General features: G+C 35.7%; 1 protein-coding gene across 1 annotated transcript in view; it reads right to left on the bottom strand.

The window, feature by feature from the left end:
* The window catches only part of ABI3BP (ABI family member 3 binding protein), a 137349-nt gene that overhangs the window by 99610 nt on the left and 17882 nt on the right, over positions 1-19857 (bottom strand). The window contains exons 2-4 of the mRNA XM_074536084.1: positions 17059-17238; positions 8128-8196; positions 5998-6130 (exon numbers count right to left, since the gene is read on the bottom strand). Of these exons, the coding sequence (XP_074392185.1) occupies positions 5998-6130; positions 8128-8196; positions 17059-17238 (382 nt within the window). The remainder of the gene's footprint in view (positions 1-5997; positions 6131-8127; positions 8197-17058; positions 17239-19857) is intronic.

The following is a 19857-nucleotide window of genomic DNA, read 5'->3' as shown; positions in this document are numbered from 1 at the left end:
ATCCCCTCCAGAACAACATAAGGCAGGCTGAAATAGAGCGCTGTCATACTAACACAGAAGGGAAAGCTACACTACATGTTTCTCAAATAAAATATTTCCCATTATCTCTGTGAAGCAAGAAAAGGAAAAACTGATTGCTCACCACAGGGTTCTAACAGCTAATACACTGTGGAATGCTCCTAGAAATGCTATTCCCACCTGTGAATACTGGTTTGATGTTTCAGCAAGGAGATGGCACACCTAGCTATGCTTGGTGATAAATTATTTCAATCTAGATTCCCAGCAGGCATAAAGACCTAACAATATTTAACTTAACAATTCATTTAGATTTATTGATTTGTTATGTGTTTTGGTGGGGAACATTTTACCAGAAAAATGTTTATTGAATACTCTTGTATTTATATTTACAACAAATACTAATCAAATGATTGCAGGGGTTACTCTGTTTGCCAGCTAGCACTCTATAAAACATTAGAGCTCTTTTGTCAAACTCCATAAAAGTTAGCTCCTCCCTCTCTCCACTAACAGGCAATGCTTCACTCATTTGAAGATACCACCAAGGAGGCCACCCTAGGAACTGTAGAAAAATTTCACCTCCTTCCTTTTTACTGGACAGCTAAAACTCCAACAATTTAAAACAAAAGATGGCATGAGCAAGTGAGAAGTTTTGTTGCACTCAGAAATAATCTCTGTAATAATGAGGGGAAAAAAAAGCAAAATCCGCCACAGCAGAGGAATAAAGAGCCTACATTCATCAAGAGAGCCTCCCTCCATATACATTTGTGTAAAATCATAGAATGTATAGTGTCTACATTCTTGAAACTCTGTATTTTTGATGATATTTTTACTTTGCTTGCCTCCACATAAGACGTAAACAAAGTGTGATGGCAGAAATAAAATAAGTGAGACCAAGTTCATAATTCAAAGGAAGCCACAAGAGCACAAGATTACTCATAGGCCAATGACTGCAGGGATTACTGTGGCTGCAGAGTCAATGTAAAAGACTCTCAGCCTGACACAAAAGGCTGTTTCTCTTCTATGTTCAGATTACAAAGTTTGTTTTTTAAAACTCTACAATGCAAACTCTACTCTCTCAGTTTAGAGACAGCCTTTTGTTGTACTAGAAACCAAAATAAAATGACAATTTTAAGGAAAGAGCACAGAGGGTTTTTGCTTTTGAGATGAAGCAAATCTTATCCACTGTTAAAAGAAGTAGAATCCTAGGATGGATAGGCAAGACACTAAGTTTTCATCTATCAGTGTGAATGATACTGTTTTGCCAAGAATTCCAGTGCCATTTTTCCATTTTTAAACCAAATCTCATTTCAGCCAGGTTCCCAGAACATGCTTCCACAGTCAAATATTCAGACACAAACAATTAGATACTGGAAATTTTATAAGGCAGATGGTTTTGTGAGATTTCAAGACTAGGTCAGTTTGTATAAATACCATGGATTTATTTGGAACCAGGTCCCAACCAAAACTCCAAACAACTTAATCATGACTATTTTAGTCACACGTAACACTAAACAAACAATTAAGACTTTGAGATATAAAAACATTCCAGCTCTGTGATTTTGTGTTGCCAGAGACAATAGATTAGAAAGCTCATTTCTTTTTTGTTCAAAGGAATGTAATCAGAATTTTTTAAAAGAGACTATCAGCATAACAGGTATTTATTTATTTAAAGTTAGACTTCATTAGAAGTGCAGCATCCATTTAATGCTAGAAAGCAATAAAAGAAATAGTTTGAAATATGATTTTTCATACACTGAGAGTTGCCCAAATTGACCCATGAAGTTGATTATATTGTTTCCTTTTTTACTGCTAAGTTTTCTTTAAAGTAACAGACACTGGCATATATAAAAAATGGAAAGAATGACACCAGTGATGGTTACCAGTTAGGTTTGCAAAGCCCTTTCTAATTTAGTTTTGACTCTTGATCGCTAAAATTCACGTCTTCTACTTAAACCTTTCAGTAGAACGACTGAAATGAAGAGTGAGAGTCTGAAAAAGGAGAGACTGAACAAATCATTCCAATTTAAACAAGCTTTTAGCATGTGCTCCCACAACAGCAACTCAAACGCATCTGAAACTCAAGGAGTGGATTTGCTGCTGTATGTTTTCCTTTAAGAAATTCTGCTATGTTTAAAATACATTTTGTATGACACTTGCAAGACAAAGTATGACTTAGTTGGCAGCTGCATAATGATGGAAGTTTGTAAATAAGCACAGGAGGAGATAGGCACATTTATTTCTGAATTTCAGATTTTAAAAACCCTACTTCTATGTACTATGCAACACAAAGACTAAGTATGGACTCTTCCCTGGTTTTCCCTTATTGTTTTTCTTACATTTTCTTTTTAAAGCATCAGATAAAAACAAAATAAACCACAAAATTTCTGATACTTGCAAGTACAACATTAGGACATTTAAATTACAGGTAAAGCAATTAAAACAATGCCAATGTGAAAATGTCACAGCATTTAACTTAAAATAGACTTACCTTCAGATTTTAAATTCCTATTTTTGCATGTATATGAAAATGTTTGTTCTTCTACACAATCCACTCAATAGAATATTATATTTTACTGTATCTATAAACTCTGCTTTAATCTAACACAGAAAATAATGGGTTTTGTTCGATCCCCTGACTTTTCTTCCTAAAGAAATGAAAGTTGAAGTCCACCTTTTTTGACCCCCAGCTACAGAGGTGTCCTAATCAAAGCAAATACGAAGAACGAAAAATCTACAGAGTATTCTCTCTTTTTCAGACCTGGATGGAGAGTAAATGAGTACTTTTATTTTGACAGATCTGTCCACTAATATTTGTTTGAACACAGCTAGGCAGAGAGGGAAAAAACCTCTTACTCTCTTGGAAATAATAAAAAGAGGAACTGAACATGACTGTGCAGCAGCATATTGTGATTTTGCCATCTTCCCTCATCAACTGTCTTCCACTCATGTCAGAAAGCAGAGGATACTGAGAAAGGTTCCACCAACTGTACTTGAGTTTTTTGATTTAGATATTTTTGGTTTGGTTTAAATTCTAGTGTTGAGGGCTCTGATGAGAGATATTAGGCACTTGAAGAATGCTTCAAAATTTCACCTTCCATTTCCAGTCCACAAAAATGGCAGTGAATACTTTTGTTTCTACAGGGGATTAGCATTTGGGGTTATCTTGAGGGAAATATGTAGCACTTTATTGGCTTATGCTCTTAATCTTTAGGGAGTTAAGCCAAAAGAATGGCTTGTTGAAAAATATCACAGTAAATTTTTTCATCGGAGTTTCTTAAAAATCTCATAGATCCAGAAGACCACTATGTTCCCTGAAGAAGGAAGCAGTAATTTCATTGAAGCAGTAAAAGATATCAAGGCTGTTTGAGAATATGGCACCGCTTACTCCAAACTCATTTGCTCACAAATCCAGATCTTCCAAGGAATATCCCACTGAGGTCAAACTTGCACTGGAGAAAACCTTGGCCAGCAGAACTGTGCTATTCCATGTGGTTTCTATCTTCTGACTCAGTAACACATTGAAATAACTTTTATTATGCAACACTTGTACAAAAGCCTAACATCCACATGGAGATGGTAAAATCTAAGGCTGAGAACAGTGACTCCATTTCAGGTCATGGGGAGTTACAAATTCAAGCCTTGGTGGGACATTGACTGACAGAACTGAGTTAAGAGGTCCTGAGTACTGCTATGTGCTGCCAATGCCAAAGGTTAGAAGTTAGCCAGAAATCTTAAGAATGATTAACAATCACAGTAAGGAGAATATGCCAGATGAAAAAGCATCAAGCCAGGTAGATTGCCCCTGAAATTTTGGTGAATCTGTTACTGGCTTTTTAAGACTTGTACTTTTATCACAACACTAACTTGCTAAGAATGGGCTGCTTCCTATTTTTTTCTTATTGTACATTATCAACAGTAATTCAAATCAATATAATAAATTAATAGTTTTTCTTCTACACACTGACTAGAACTATATGTGGATCTAATCTTTTTTAGAATTCTACATATACACACCATGGTCACTTGGGCAACTGTTCTCATAATTTATACAAATCACAAGCACTTTGGTCCAGTAAGGGTAAAATTAATAAGAGCACCACTTAAGTGACTTTTTTTTTCTTCATTAACTTTCTTGTTATGCTTGATTGCAAAACAGAAATCTGGTTATAGGAATATACCTATCTTTGATAAGATCATTTGTAACAGATATAAATGTTTTCAAACTAGCTACTCCTGTCTGACAATATTTCACTAAAATGCACACTTTAATTCCTGAGAGGAGGAATACCTCACAATATATTCTAAACGTAGCAAGACACTAGTAGCACACTGCCCTAACTGAAAAACTATGTTAAAAACTTTGTTCCAACTTTGAGTCAATGAATGGCCAAAAAGAACATTCAGCTACTGAGGAGAAAACACAGAATTGATGAAGGCATGGTGGTGGATACCATTTGCCTTGAATTTCCAGGTGGATTAGGATACAGGGATACAGGATATGGGCTTCTCCTGATGTGTTCTTCATTCTCACTGCACAATGGCTGCTGCAATATCGGTGCTGACACATCACATAAAGATAAGTTCCTTGCTGACACATCACAAAGATAAAATCACTATGTTCGAACACTTTACAGGCTCATCCAAAATCAGCTCATTTCTTCAGTTTCACACAGTAGGAAAATATTTGCTGCTTCCTTTGCTGAAAGAGCAAAATCTGAGCCTTAACCAACTTTTATTTCTATTGAAGAAAAATCTGATCAGATTTCACCCGTGGACATTCACTAACATTTCATAACTATTTCCTAACAAACATTAACATGTTTTCAATAATGTTTGAAATTCTGATTGGTGATGAAGATCCAAAATTTTTTCATTAGAAGTTTCTGATGCTTGAAAATGATCAGTCCTTTTGTAAAGGTATGAAACTTTTGTAAAGGTATAAAAAAAGTAATTTTGGCTAAATGGGATGTGTTTTCTACATAGTCTATGTTTGACATCCAGCTTAATCATGTCAGCTAGAGTTTTTTTATGAACACCAGAGTAAGAAAAGTCAAGTCTAAATTAGATAGCTACAAATTCGAAAAATATTAGGTAAAAGAAATGTTCTGAACCAAAAAAAAACCCAACCAAAAAACATTTAAAACACAAAAGATAACAGTTGCAAAACATGTAGACGTATCCCATGGGTTCACAATGTTTCTTTTTAGTTTTACAAAACACTGTTGAGTAGAATAGAGCTTCGTACAATGTAAATGAAAATAAAAATATTCTTCCGTCATCAAAGAAGAATATAAAGAGAAACACAAGAGGGAAAACATCTGCATTAGCAATTTAAATAATTTTATTCATCTACAGAGGGTTGACTAAACCATAATAGTGCATTTAATTGAGAAGTTCTTCTGCACTATGACTTATCTTGAAACTGCTACTTTGCAAGACTTCCTGAGTTTCCCACCTACTGTGTCGCCCAGTACATGCCAAAAATATTAACATAGAAGAGATCCTTTTTTACTTGCAACAGAAAATTAATGAAAGCTGTTCTGTATCAGTTTTAGTGATAAGATAAAATAAAAAACAAAAATCAAACGGCGTTAAGGCATCGTTCCCCCAGCTCAGCACAACAAAAGGCTTCTTTTATACTTTTTCAGTCAACTCTAAAGTAAAATATTTCCTGTAATTTAACAAAGTTTCAATTGGTTGAGATACAAGCGAAGGTAGATCCAAGGCCATTAATTTAAGAACAAAGGATCCAGTGTGAAATAGCAAGATTTGTAATTCAGCATGTAGATGTCTCACTGAAGTTGCTGTCAAGTAAAGATTTGCAAAGCACTAGAGTGAGCAAATGAAAAAACTGACTTCACATTCAGAATTATTGTTTGCCACGCTTTAATTTTTACTGTAAATTTATATTAATCACAGCAGGGAGCTGTCCTGAGGGAACTCATGGTAGCAATAAAGCCCATCCATTTCTGTTGTTACCTGTCACTAGCACAGTTACTTGTTGCTGTCCAGTCATGCTGAGGATTGACCAGGATGCCCCAGGAGAGGAACACAGAGGTTGGGGTGAGAGTGCCAACCACCAGCTGCAGGGGCTTCTGTGTCTTGTTCCGACCTATACAAGGAACATATAAAGTTAATTTCTCTCTCCTGCGTTATGCAAAGGAAAGTTTTTGCACATGGATAATTAAGTAAATGAAGATCTCTTCTAAGCTTGAAGGGAAAAGTACAACAGTTCTCTAATTTTCATGGTCATTATTTTTAACATATGATTAACAAAAGTGGCAGTATCACATCACGTGAACATTTTTTCAACCTAACATTCCAGTTAAAACTAGTTTTTTGAAAAGGCAATTTGGTGATTTAAGTACACTTGGTATAGGTAGATTAAATTAAAAACTCTGGCTATCTTGGACTATATCACAGAAGACATGACAGAGTCCAGGACATAAGAAAGTCTCCATGGACGTGATAAAAATAGTAACTGCTTGGCAGGTTTCTCAGTAACACTGCAAATATTTCTACACATAATAAATATTTTCTAGGGCATTCTTAAGAGTGAAATAAAACCTACAAAAGTTCTTTTGCTTTTAACTGAGGCAGATCTGAATCAGTGTCTTTATCTGAAGGAATTTTCTCCTTTAATTACTGACTATATTGAAATCAGGTCATATACTGAACTTCAGCTTTGCTCTGTATAAAGGAAATCAGGTCATATACTGAACTTCAGCTTTGCTCTGTATAAAGGAGTACAGTTCTTGTGGGAAGAAATAACTTATTTTAAAGAAAGTTTAAAAGCTAACAGATGGAAATGAACAAATTATGTAGAGACTCTATTTTGAACCTGTAGTTTATGAATTACTATAGGTCCAAGGATAATCTCTGGTGTTTGAAAGATGATTGACTATAGGAAATCAGTATATTTACATCACATTACATACTTCAAAAATCTAAAGGATCTGTACCTCCTCAAAACATACAGGTGACCAACATTTCCTGAAAATTTATAAGTCACTGATCTAAAGGGTTTTTTCTCACTGTTGTGAACCAGATTTGACTAACTTTCTACTGACATCTTTTCAACCCTATTGCCAGTGACAGCCCGACAACCTATTTTCAACCAATACATGTGTGTACATTTAGAAATGTTAACCATGCTGGTTTTAACTTTATGTTGATTATGAATATGTTGCTACAAAACCTATGTTAAAAACCAACATATATATATGCTGCATCTGAAGGCTGAAGGTTAAATCACTTTCCAAAATCTTTCCAGACATTGTGTTATACCTGGCATAGAGCAAGAAAAGGTTTATCCCAATCATTACCAGGAGTTAGGAAAAAAAAAAAATAATCCAAAGATCATAGAATAATTTGGGTTGTAAGGGACTTTTAAGGACCTTCTAGTCCAAGTCCTCTGCCATGAGCAGGGACATCTTCAGTTGGATCAGGTTTCTCAGACGTGATCTGTCCAACCTGACCTTGAGTGCTCCCAGGGATAGGTCATGAGTTTATTTTTTGTAACCATCCAGTTACAAAAAATTCTGCCTGCAAGAAAATACTTCCTGCAAGAAGTCTCCACATTAAAGTAAGGAATTCAGAATCGACAATATTAACCATGTGATTATGGTCATATAGGAAGACTTTGAAACTATGAAAACAAAGTTCAGATTTCTATTCTGCCGTGTATAGATTCAGCTGGAAATATCACTTTTTGTAACCTCTTGCATTAGCAAACTTAGTAGTAGATTGCACTACCATGTTCCAATGAGGAATGAAGAGCATTAACATGTCTATGGATGAAGGAATCCTTACTTGCAGTTTGGGAAGGATAATTTTAATGTCTTTAAACATCAGAAGTTAGTATTCTAAATTTAAATTCTCATTTGTAAGAACTTTATGCAAAATCTTTAGGTACATCTTCATGTTTTGGGCACCATGTGTGTGGCTACTGACTAGGAAACACTGTCCTATATTTTACCTTTCCATGTACGGAATTTGTGCATCCCAGTGAGATGCCTACAGGTAGAAACATCTTTTCAGAGAAATCCAGCACAAGGGTCTGTTTTCTTTCAAATATTTTAAGAAAGAGATGCAGTAATATTAAAATACCTGAACAAGATTTCTTGTTATTTGAAACGCGTGCTGGTCTTACTGAAACCAAATACCGCGGCTCTGCATCTGCAAATGAAGGAAAAAGGAATTAGTACAGATGTGCTATTTATTTGAAAAAGAGATTAATCTGAAATTTTAAAGAAAAAGTCATATAGTGAATTTTTGACACATTGTCCAATCTTCATGATCTTCAGGCTATTTTCTTTAAAATTCATTGAGTCCAAAATTATAAATGATGCAATTAAAACAAGGTTGAGATATTTATTTTAGTTTGGGGAATTCCTCTTCAGAAATAAGATTTTCCCTTACACTTAAAGCCAGATGTCAGAGATTTCTGGCTTTCTTAATTATTTTAAACCAATCTCTATTCTCTCTTAACTGCAAAATGAGAGAAGTTGTCTTTGGAGATTCCAGAAAGATATCCACAGACAGAATTTGGCTCACTCTCTGCTGACCAAAATTATTTTTACTATAGCTTTTAAAAAACAGGATTACTGTACACAGAATTTTTATTCTAGTTTAGATACATTTATCTAAATGTATGGTATAAATAAGAGATTGAATTTCCTGAGTATTTCAGTGCAACAGGCACCTGGAACTCTACCAACTAAACAGAACTGCAAAGAAATCATTCATTTTTCTCTTACACTCAGATTTCTGCAAAGAGAGAGAAAAAAAAAAGCAGTACCAGAAAACTCAAAAGCTTGCTGTACTACTGAAAAGGTTCTGCCAGTGTGGGGAAAACTTAACTTCTCTGATTCTGTGCACCTAAAGCACTCGAAACCCATACTGTGGATGTACTTTAATTATTTAATTAATCTTTTTAAATGGGTTTCATCTGCACCAAATAACCAAAATAAGCACTGAAAATAGCTGTTCCAAGCAGCATGGAAAAAGAATTAGTTAAAAAAAATGAACCCAAAAGTGCAAATACATCTCCACTTACAAAAATGTTTTTTAATATTTAGAGGGGTAAACAAGCGTGGGAGTTGTGTAACCACTTGGATATTTTTTGTATTGAGACTGAAAAATAGAAATAAGCATCACTTTAAAATAATTTTGTTTCCCTGTATTATAAATCCAGTGTTCTGCTCTGTATTTTGCCCACTTGTGAGATGTTATAACTCTCACAGAGTATTCAACAGGATTATTTTAAAGCATGACCTTGAAAGCTTGAGAACTACAAAGCCAGTCTTCAAAACTAAAAATTTATGGGTTTATCAGTAAAATGTCCAAGAATTTTGAAAGAAAATTATTAAAATACTTTGAAACACTTTTTCCCTGCTCCATAAATGGAAAAATTAATTCTGGCTGAAATCTGAAATGACTTATTCAGCAGTATACAAATAGACTTACTGTTAAACAAAATATGTCAATACACTGTCATTGTTATAAAGACTGCTAATGTTAATGGACATCTCAGCTACAAAACCTGGCAGTTTTCAGGATTCATTAGTTCTAGCAGGTGTTTTTGTTCTGTAACAAAGTGTTCTCTGTGGAAATATTTTGTGTTATACGCTGTTCATTAAGCTTTATTTTGGTGAGTTTAACAAATGTTGCCTTAATAAAGAATACAACACATTCCCATTTTCCAGAGAATTCATAGCTCTTCTCACTGTATTACAACCTGCAAAAGGAAGCATTTAGGAAAACAGGCTGAGACAGATGATGACAGAGAATTGTTAAATAAGAAAGAGGTTTAAAAAGTACCACTTCTTTAGAACCACTGAACTTAGGACAATATTATGATCATTATAACTGAAATCAGAAAATTAATTTGTTAAACTGTTGTGGTGTGTTTTTAAGTTTCTCAGTTTGCTCCCCCATTTTATATATGTCCCCCTTTTGTTCTCTGTAAATGGTTCCTCCCTCCCCAGTTTTCCCGCCACTGTTGCCCTGACAGTTGAGTTGCTATGGTTACCCTGCCCTTTTTTCAGTTGCCAATCTCCCAAGTTACATAATTGCTCCTCCCTTATCCCACCATATAAGTAAAGTTTTCTCCTCCCTGGGCCCAGTCAATCACCCCCCTCTCCTCCCAGCCTTCCAGAATCTTCTCTCTGGGGGTTGTGGTTGGCTGTGGTCCTGGGGCCCCTCCTTTACTTTGTATTCACTGGTTAGTTATGTATGTCAATTATGTTCAACACCTCCCTTTATGTTTTCCTATTGGATAGCTGGGCTTCCCTCCCTTCTCCTCCCATTCCCTTTAAAACCTTGTCTCTCCCACTAGTTGGGGCCATTTGCTGTGGGTGCCATTCCCATTTGTTGGCTGGCATTTGCTGTGGGCATGTCCATCTGTTGGTTGCCACCGGCACTTCAATAAACCGACGTTTCACCCTCAGCAAGGGGTCGCCTCCTCTCTCGTCTCGTCCAGCGCGAATCCAAGTCCGACATCCAGCCCAGCCCGAGGCCAAGACGCCAAGGGGGGCTGGCCTTCTGATGCGTAGGGGCGTCGGCCACCATACCCTCTCTGCTAGCCGGACATAGGGCCGCTTACGCCCTTGCGCATTAAACAAATCCATTCAATACATGGGATACAACAATAAGTTTCTGTACTATGTTTAAGCTATATCTTAATTTAGAAATATGATTCCATGAGTCCTTAGCACGACCGCCCACGCTACTATATAGATATTAAGAGTAGAGCAACTGTAATTTAAGTTAAATTCATTGGTTTGATGCACAGTACCAAAGCATTATGCACGGACAGGAGGACACACACCTTGAAGTGCTCTTATTCTGGGCAGGTATACATTCTATATCCAAGACAAATGAAATTAACAAATGCAGAGAGCTTTTTCAATATCGCATAATGTGCCCTGACTCATTAGAACTGGGAGTTCTTTCTTAGTCTTCCACTGCAAATCAACATTTCTTTTTGTAAGTTCAGAAGACTACTGAGTTTCTACACTGATTCAGCCTTGCTGAGAAACATGACTATCAGTCATCATCACAAAGCTGAAATCATCTGATGCTACTATGACTCAATTCATTTTCAGGGTGTTCAAACACTGCCTCACCCATGTATTAAATTATGTCAAGTTACAGGAAATATTTAATGATAATCTGTGTTCTTTTATGATGCCTATATAGTCATAATCCATTCCATGGATTCTTATAGGCAGATCCATGTGTATAAGAAGCAGGAATCTTGGGGAGAGGTAAGTCACACAGCTGAAGAAAATTAAAATTCTGCAGAATATTAGAACTTAAATAAAACTATAAATGTAATGCTTAAGAGATAAATTGCTGAAATAGGAGGTAGGTAGGAAAATGTGATAGTCAAAAAAAATATGGATGTTTCATGGCATATAATTATGACTCACAGAATAGAATTGCTATTTACATGAAAATATATTTAAGAAGTGAATGCATGAATCCAGCATCTGCCTCCAAAATAATTTCAACATTAATCAGTACATAACAGAGACATATATGACAAAGATGCAAAACATAGATCTGTCTCTCATCAGTGAGGATCCAAAATCTCATAAATGAAGGATCCCTAAAAACCAATGCAAGCTTTAACAAGTTAAGCTTGAAATACATTTGCAAATTTGCTATGAAAATCTTATTAGCTCATTGATGCCTAACACATTCTTGGAGGCTGCTACTCTAAGACCACTTGTTTGAATCTATTACTGTCTAACCCCCTTTATTAAGGCGAGAACAACAAATATCTTGGCTAAGAACTCCTTTCAGATCAGAAATAAAGTCCAAAGAGTGACCACCTTCAATCCTTTAACCACAAAATACTCTAGGAAAACACCCACATGTACCAGAGAAGTGCTCCTCCATAAATCTATGCCAAATTATTAGTGGTGTAATTCCCCAAACATAGGCTATTATATTAATAAATAAAATTATTAAAAGAATAAAGCTTCTATTACCCACCTTAACAGTTTATGAAGACAACCAGAATGTAAGAAAAATACATGCTGCTAACATATCAGATTAACTAAGGGGAGAACTTTCACATGCCTTGAGCTAGGCTATCAAATCAGTGGCAGCAGGCATCTAACAGGCACCACAAAATGCCAGGAAATTCTGCTTCTATCTAAGCACCCTATTCAGGGCCCAGCCAATACACACTTGCAAGTAAACAATATAAGTATGAACCGACTGATGAACTTAGAATAAATCTTAAAATAATGTTACAAATGCATCATTAGAATTCATGGACCACTGGATTCAGAAATCAAAACAAAGTCTTTTTTTGCTTCAGGCTGCAAGCCCTTAATCTGTATTTAGGGATTGCTAAAAACTTACCATGGGATGTTGTCAAGGGCAAAGTTGGAGGAAGGGGAGGATGGAAAGTATTGTAGAGTAACAAGCGTGGGAGAAGACAGAGAAGTGGGACAAAGAGGCTGCCATGAATGAACCTGCTGCTGATCAATGCACTAGAGTAAGGGGCATCTGCTGGACACCTTCAGCTCCTCCCTTCCACTAGGCTCTGCTAGCATTATCCATGAGAACCTGCTTTCTGGTAAGTTAGCAGGAGGCAACATAATGCTGAATTAACATTCACGTTATTTGGCATCTTGAAAAGCATGCAGCTAACACAAATGCTAGTTTCTGGTAACTGATAAGAAACTGCAGAGCAAGATCTTTTAGCCAAGCACTGCCCCAGCACAGATCCCTGAATTACACTTTCTAAAATGTGCTCAAGGTGGTACTAGATCCCTCTCATATGCACACATAAACACAAAATTCACACAACACTTACTGGCATTGTTACCAATACATTCTCCTCTTACACTGTGCAACCTTCTACAAGAAAAGGAAAAGTAAAAGCATTGCCCAACTTTGAGCTGGTTTTAGAAACTGAAAGGGAAAATAATTTTGCTCATTCTGTTAAGTAATTGCTGTTCATTCTTGCAAAAATTTCCTGTCTCTACCCAACTTTTTGGGTTTCTCCAACAGTATCAACAATTTCTAGGAGGTGTGCTTGCAATCTTCCTAGCCAAGTTAGAAAAGACTAACACAAATCTCTTAAGCAAGTACTTTTGTTACAAGTCAGGAAGACTGAGAAAATTAAGATAAATTTTTAAGTCAAGCCCAGAGCTTTTGGATGGGTCCATTCACCTTTCTATCAGTCTAGTGGAACTAACATCTTGATATCTTTTGACACTGAATATCTTTCAGGACCAAAACCAATGTTGTTTACTGTCATGTGAGCACATAAAGTACAGTCAGCACAAATCACATCTGCTGTCCTGAGACAGAGGCATTCTTGGGAACAAACTTTGCTGCTGCCTTGTCATTGTCATTTCAATATATTCAGATTTATCTCTTAGAGCATTAAGCTGCTCAAGACTTTTCTGCCAGCAGCAACTCATTACAAGTTCAGGAAATCCAACAGGATCCTTTTCTCTTTGCCCATGCCCTCTGCAGGCAGATCCCAATTTTTTTGATAATGTTACCCAATTACTGCCTCAATTACTGTATAATTTGCATAACGAAGGGAAAACAGATATTTTAAGATAAGAATTACAATGAGGTGCTGAATATTTTGATGCATGAAATATAGGTGAATGTCACATGTACAAAATTATATATATTTTCTGAAAATACTTGCTGACTTCAAGCTTCCTGTTAACAGGGTCATAAAAGGTATGTGACCTAGCAGAAAAGCTGACAATAAATTTCATATTAATTTACAATGGGTGTGTTGGAAATATGGAACTTGTAGGCCTTACAAATATATATTGTTGTGTATATTGCCATCTTCCATATTCCAGTTCCAACAGGGGACAATTATCCCAAACAAAATACCAATTATGCTGCTCCATTAACAAAACCATGGATGCAGAACTAAATCAAAGAAATGTGGAACTGTCTGCAAGGCACTTCATTCTACGTGTAGACCTACACTCTTTGTTAGAAAGGAGAAATTATATTTTAAAGGATTGATGCATTTTAAGAAGGGAATAATGACTTATATGTGAGGTTTATGTGGTTTTTTACATTAGCCTAACACATACATTAATGCTTTTTTTTTAGTAGTATCTACAGCTGATTGCGTATCCGTACGATTTTTGCTTAAAAATTTTCACAGAATAAACGATTTTAATAATAATAGAGCACTTTCATGGATCTTCCATTTTCCTGGATCTAATCTCTTTCCCAGGAGATTATATTCCACAGCATTGCTCCTTAATGCATTAGAAAAATGTACAAACCTTTCAGAGAGTAACAAATGCCCTTAAACGTCCATTTCTCATCTTTATCTTTCACTGATTTAAGGTTGTGATCACAGTCCCTAAATTGACTGGGAAAGGTTTCTCTTTCTATGAACCACTAAAACTGACAAAGGAGGAAGCATAAAATTGTATTAGTCTTGGTCTAAATAGACCACAATAAATTTTCATGTTCGGGAACCACTTCTTCCACAGTCTGCTCAATAAAAGCCTCACCAATCACTGTTCAGGGAAGCCTATAAACTCACCTGCTTTCTGTAAAATTCAGATAAGTCAAAGCATGAGAGGACCAAAAAGGAGTCCTCAGGGCAAAAATTAATGGTTTTTTTGTATAAACCTAGTTGTTTTGACTGTGGAAAAAGGTGTGGAACACACTGAAGATTATTTTCAGAGTGTGCAGTGGCACTTGGATCACAGAATATCTAGAACATTGGATTGACAACCTTGAGTGTGAAATTTAAAAGTACATTGTTTTAATATGAAGACAACATACTAGGCCAACTTCATCACATTGTACTAGGAGTACAAAGAAAATCTGAAATTTTTCAGCAATAGAGTCTAGAGGGTTTAAATCTTTGGCATATTTCTTGAGAGTATTTTTATTGTCCCTCTCCAACACTTTGCTTTTTCTAAAATCAATATAAAGTGTATGCTAGAGCTGAGGTCTCTGGCTGCCACAATAAAACTTACTCATTGTTCCTAGAATTGAGAACCATTCTGCAGTTCTTCCAGTTCCTGCCAGCAACTGATCCCTAAATATGATGGGGAGGAGGGAGTGTGCTAGCAATCATCTCTGTCTTCATTTCTGCCACACAAGTCACTCTAAAGTAGAGCCAAAAGCACAACTGATGTTTATTGCTTTAGCTCGTGTTCCATACATATTTGGAAAGCGCAGTCAAAGCTGCAGTTTAACGTTGTGTTTAATATTTGTGAAATGGAATGATTATGCACTCTGCTTCCAATAAACAAGTCCCCAAGGCATTCAATCAAACCCTAAATCTCTCAACTAAAAGCAACAGCTCCAATAAACATACTGGTAATTTCCTCAAATAAATGTTTGCCACTTGAAGTACATATTGCTGATAACTTCTTTTATTCCTGTGTTTTGAAAGGTGGCATTTTTCTGAAGGTTAGAAATGCTTGTCTTGCTATCTATATTATGTTGCATTTTGCATGTTTAGTTACTGGATGTTCAGAAGTCACAAGCATAGATTTATTGTCACAAGGAAACTGAAAATTTCTATTAGCGTGATGGGGGATAAAATTTTGACATTATTCTCCTTTGAAATAACCATAAAGGAAGAGCATTCCTCAATATTTGTACTTTTCCCTCTCCAGACACCCTACAGCAAATGGATATGCACATGGTCAGTGCTCTGATGTACTGTGGAACTAAAGAAAGGTGCTTAGAGTCCAGTCATTAACTGTTAAGGTTAAAGCTACAAAATATCGATATACCTGAAATTCCAGGTGACCTTGAACTTTCAGTTTTACAAAACATTGGATATAAAATTTTCTATTACATAGGGAGTTAAAATGATCTTACACAATGTTACAATCAGTCCTGCTTTTGCTCTTCCTTAAGATCTCAGAGTACCCGAAAAAATTAATCCTCAAAAATTAATCCTCACTACTCCTGCAGCAGGCATTGTTATGCCTAATGCACAGTATACTACAGAAAATCCTGTACATCATTCTTAGTGAACTGATTCAAAAGTTACACATAGGACGAATCAGGTAAGCCAGATGGGTGATGGAATTACAGAGAGATCCCAGGAGAACCAACTCTCGAAAAGGAAAGTTAAGGTTTGCCACGGTGATCCTGTCAGTTTCCAATATCTTAATTATTCTGTATCTAACATCTTATTTTTTCAGTTTTTGTTCTGCAGTTTTCAGTCTGGAGCAGACACCCACAATGGCCTTAACTGAACACATCAAAAACACGGCAATTATTACTTCTATGCTCATGCATCCTTTCCTCCAGCTTGCTTCACACCAAGATCACAAGCATTACAATGATGAGGGTAAATTGATTCATTTCAGGCTAGAAAAACCTAAAGAAATCAATAGGAAAATCCTTAGGGATTTAACAGATTTCTCAAAAGGTCAAATCCTGATACATCAATGTTTTAATAATTCATTCTTCCTTCTCTCTATTCCAGATATCAGGATATAGCATTCATGACATGGTTTAATCTCTTCCATAAAACAGCTCATGGAATTCCATCGGTACCTTCTGACATGGAAGTTAGAGGTTAATCTATAACATGCAATCCTGGAGTAGATCCCTACAAGAAGTGGCATCATGTTGAAATGAATGTTTCTGTCAAAAGGAATCAACCACACAATTCTCCAGACTCTTTCACTGCTTTTTCTATTGTTTGTTAAAAGCATGTACACTTTCTTTGTATTCTGCTTTATATCTGCATCTTTGGGCAAACCATCCCATCTGATGCGTGATTTGTTCAAGTATAGTGCAGGCTCTCACTAAAGCAAAAATCCCCAAAACAAGTACCAGTGAGCAAAATTTCCAGACAACAAGAACTAGTTATTCTCCTTGAAGGATCTGCTAATTCCACTTTCCACTGAAATTCTTGATGGAAACCTTAAACAGACCTTAAACAAATAAACCGTGAGCAACATCCCAATAAAACAAAAAATCAGGTGAACAAAAGGTTCATATTCTCCTCAGTCTCTTCCCATAATTCAATACAAAGCAAATATGTCTTACCAAGTTCTGTTATATAGTTTTTTCCTTCAGAAGGTAAAGGGATGTACTGATTAGAAAAGAAGTTGCTTCCATAACCCAGGACAAAACCTTCTAGTTTGGTGCTTTGACTTGGTCGAAGATACCTCATGCAAACAGTGTCATCTGTGGCATTGATCTGAACCTTCAGGCTCTGCCTTTTCACTGGGGAAAGAGTGAAAAAGAGGAAATCAGAATGCATTGTCTTGCCATCATTCAGTAATGGAACATGACAATATAACAATTTAATTTGCTAATAGCATGCAACTGAAAAATTTCTTACAGGTGATGTCTCCTGGAAACACAATGTATTTATAAAGGTGAACTAACAGTCATGTACAAGAGTGGTTGCCAACATGACTGTTTTTCCACTAGTTTAGCATTATCATTTGCTTTAACATCTACAATTGCAGTAGTAAAACCATGCATGAAGTAAGTGGAAAAAATGCAAGTGTTTTTTCCTTTAAATGCAAGAGTTAAGGTAGTATTAGCCATATGTAGAACCCACAGGAGGGAAATGTCCAAGTTTTTTGTTTTCTTTTTTGCTTATTAGTAGAAAATATGAAGTTTTAAAACTAAGTTAATCAGTTAATCACACTCAAAAATTATGTTAGAGAATAAACAGCAATTGGATCCAAATAAATCTTCTAAATTTTTCCCGCTATGTTGGGCTGGAAATGTAATTTTGTATTTGGAATTATACCAGGACACCTAACTAACATAAATACTTTACTCAAAACTACGAAGAAACTCTTTTTAAACATTCATTTTTATGCTTTCCAGGCGAACAGCACATAAAGTAAGAAACATCTTGTATATCCATCTGTAAAAATTTAACTTGTAGCAACAGAGAATGACTTCACAACAGAATAAATAACTTTTTAGGCTACAAGTTGGTGTTTTGGCTTCCTCTTGCTGGGGTAAGGGAGGATTGGCTTTTCCCTTTTCCTTCCTTGGTATGTACAATTTTAGTACTCCCTTGCTACTGTTAGGCCTATCATATTTTCAGAACTGTTGAATTGCTGGCTTTCCCCCAAACTTACAACACCAGCACCGGACTAGTACATTTTGTGTTGTTATTTCTCTTCTCATTCTCAAAATATAAATTTTTATCCCCAGAAGATTTTTAGGCATCTGTTCAAACATGAGGATTGAAATGAACTTATCAGGAAAACCCAGAATTCTGCAGATAATCATTTTGCTTTGGGAACTAAAACCTGAAGAACAACTATGAGAAAATGATAAATAATATATCATTGAATAAATGATATATTGAGATAAATGATAAATAATATATCATTGAATAATAGGATAGAGCAATACTAAACTTTTTATTTCTTTTCTTCTTCCCTTCTTTTTCTTTCTCTCTCTTTCTTTTCTTTCTCGCTTTCTCTTCTTTCTCTCTTTCTCTCTCTCTCAGTAATTGTGATTGCAGACTGATATTCAACTTACTCTAGACAAGTACATACTGATTCTCTGGTATCACCCCAACATGCCCTGCTTTTTTTAGAGAAATTCTAACGACTAGAGTTGCCAAGAGACCAAAACCCTCACTTTGTTTTACTAGATGATTTGAGCATCTGCAGTTGTCTGCACACAGAATGTAAAGCCAAAAGCCAACACTTTATGTCTCTTCCCTTTACAGAAAGAAGCGTACAAGTAAAATTGATGGAAAACATCTGCCTCCCTTCCTTTATCTAAAGACTGATCAAGAAAAATCATTCAGCCAGGAAACTGTCACAATTTTCCAAAGGCAACTCTGCCAGGTTCCAGAAGACTGCAAGGCTTCTAGAAAATTCAGTTCTCTGGCATTTTCAGCAGAGCAATACCTTCACAGGGAAAAGGGTGTCAGTGGCTTCTAATCTCTGTGACATCCAAGCTCATTTATTTTCAGTACACAAGATTGCTGAGGATGGGCAATTCTGAATATTGACAGGGCTCCAGACAGCACAAACCAGGAATAAAACACAACACACTTCAAATATCCCAAACAGGCTTCATAAAGACACTTAGTAAAAGCTGGTAACAAAGTTTAGGATTATTATCTCTGACTGACAGTGAGCTAGATCTGTTTAAATTATGGATTCTTCAAAACCCATTAAGCATCATTGAAATGATGGTCTCCTGATCTCTATTGCTCTATCCTCATGTCTAAGGATAAAAGAAGACTTACAGAACTTTATTCAAATATGGTAATTTGATTTCCATAATAAATTTCTTAATTAGTCTTAGACCTGAATTTATTACAAAAATTTAGAGAACATCTATTTAATTTTAAATTTACAATAATTTAAATCATTCCCCCCCACAATTGTATCTATGTATATCTGTTATACTTTACATCAATTTGAAGACTTAATTCTATATCAAGATTATATTCAGCTGGGTCTGACTTCAGTTAGATGGATACCATTGCTTATTCATAAGCAGTCAATTAGAGTGACAAAGAGTCTTGATTTTGTTAAAGCCTTAAAACTCAGTGAGGTTTCTGCAATTAGAAAGTTCAAATGGGATCCCGAAACAGTACTAGCTTTGAGATAATACCCTTTAGACCTCTTTTTTACAGCTAGCATATCAAAACCACCATGAGAGCTTCTAAAATCAAAGACAGTTCTAGAAGAAAATAAACAGGAATAATATATATATATATATTTTAAAAAGGATAATAAGGCAGGAAAGAAGAAAAGGAGATGCACTTGAAATTTAAAAAATAAATCCTTGTCCTCACCACCCTGTCTTGATAGGGTAGGTCATTTTCTGCTAATTTACTTTTAAGTACAGCAA

This window comes from Zonotrichia albicollis, chromosome 2 (genome assembly GCF_047830755.1).
Source record: "Zonotrichia albicollis isolate bZonAlb1 chromosome 2, bZonAlb1.hap1, whole genome shotgun sequence".
In the NCBI taxonomy this organism is placed as follows: domain Eukaryota; kingdom Metazoa; phylum Chordata; class Aves; order Passeriformes; family Passerellidae; genus Zonotrichia; species Zonotrichia albicollis.
Note: the sequence above shows the minus strand (reverse complement) of the source record. Positions and strands in the feature narration are given on the sequence as shown.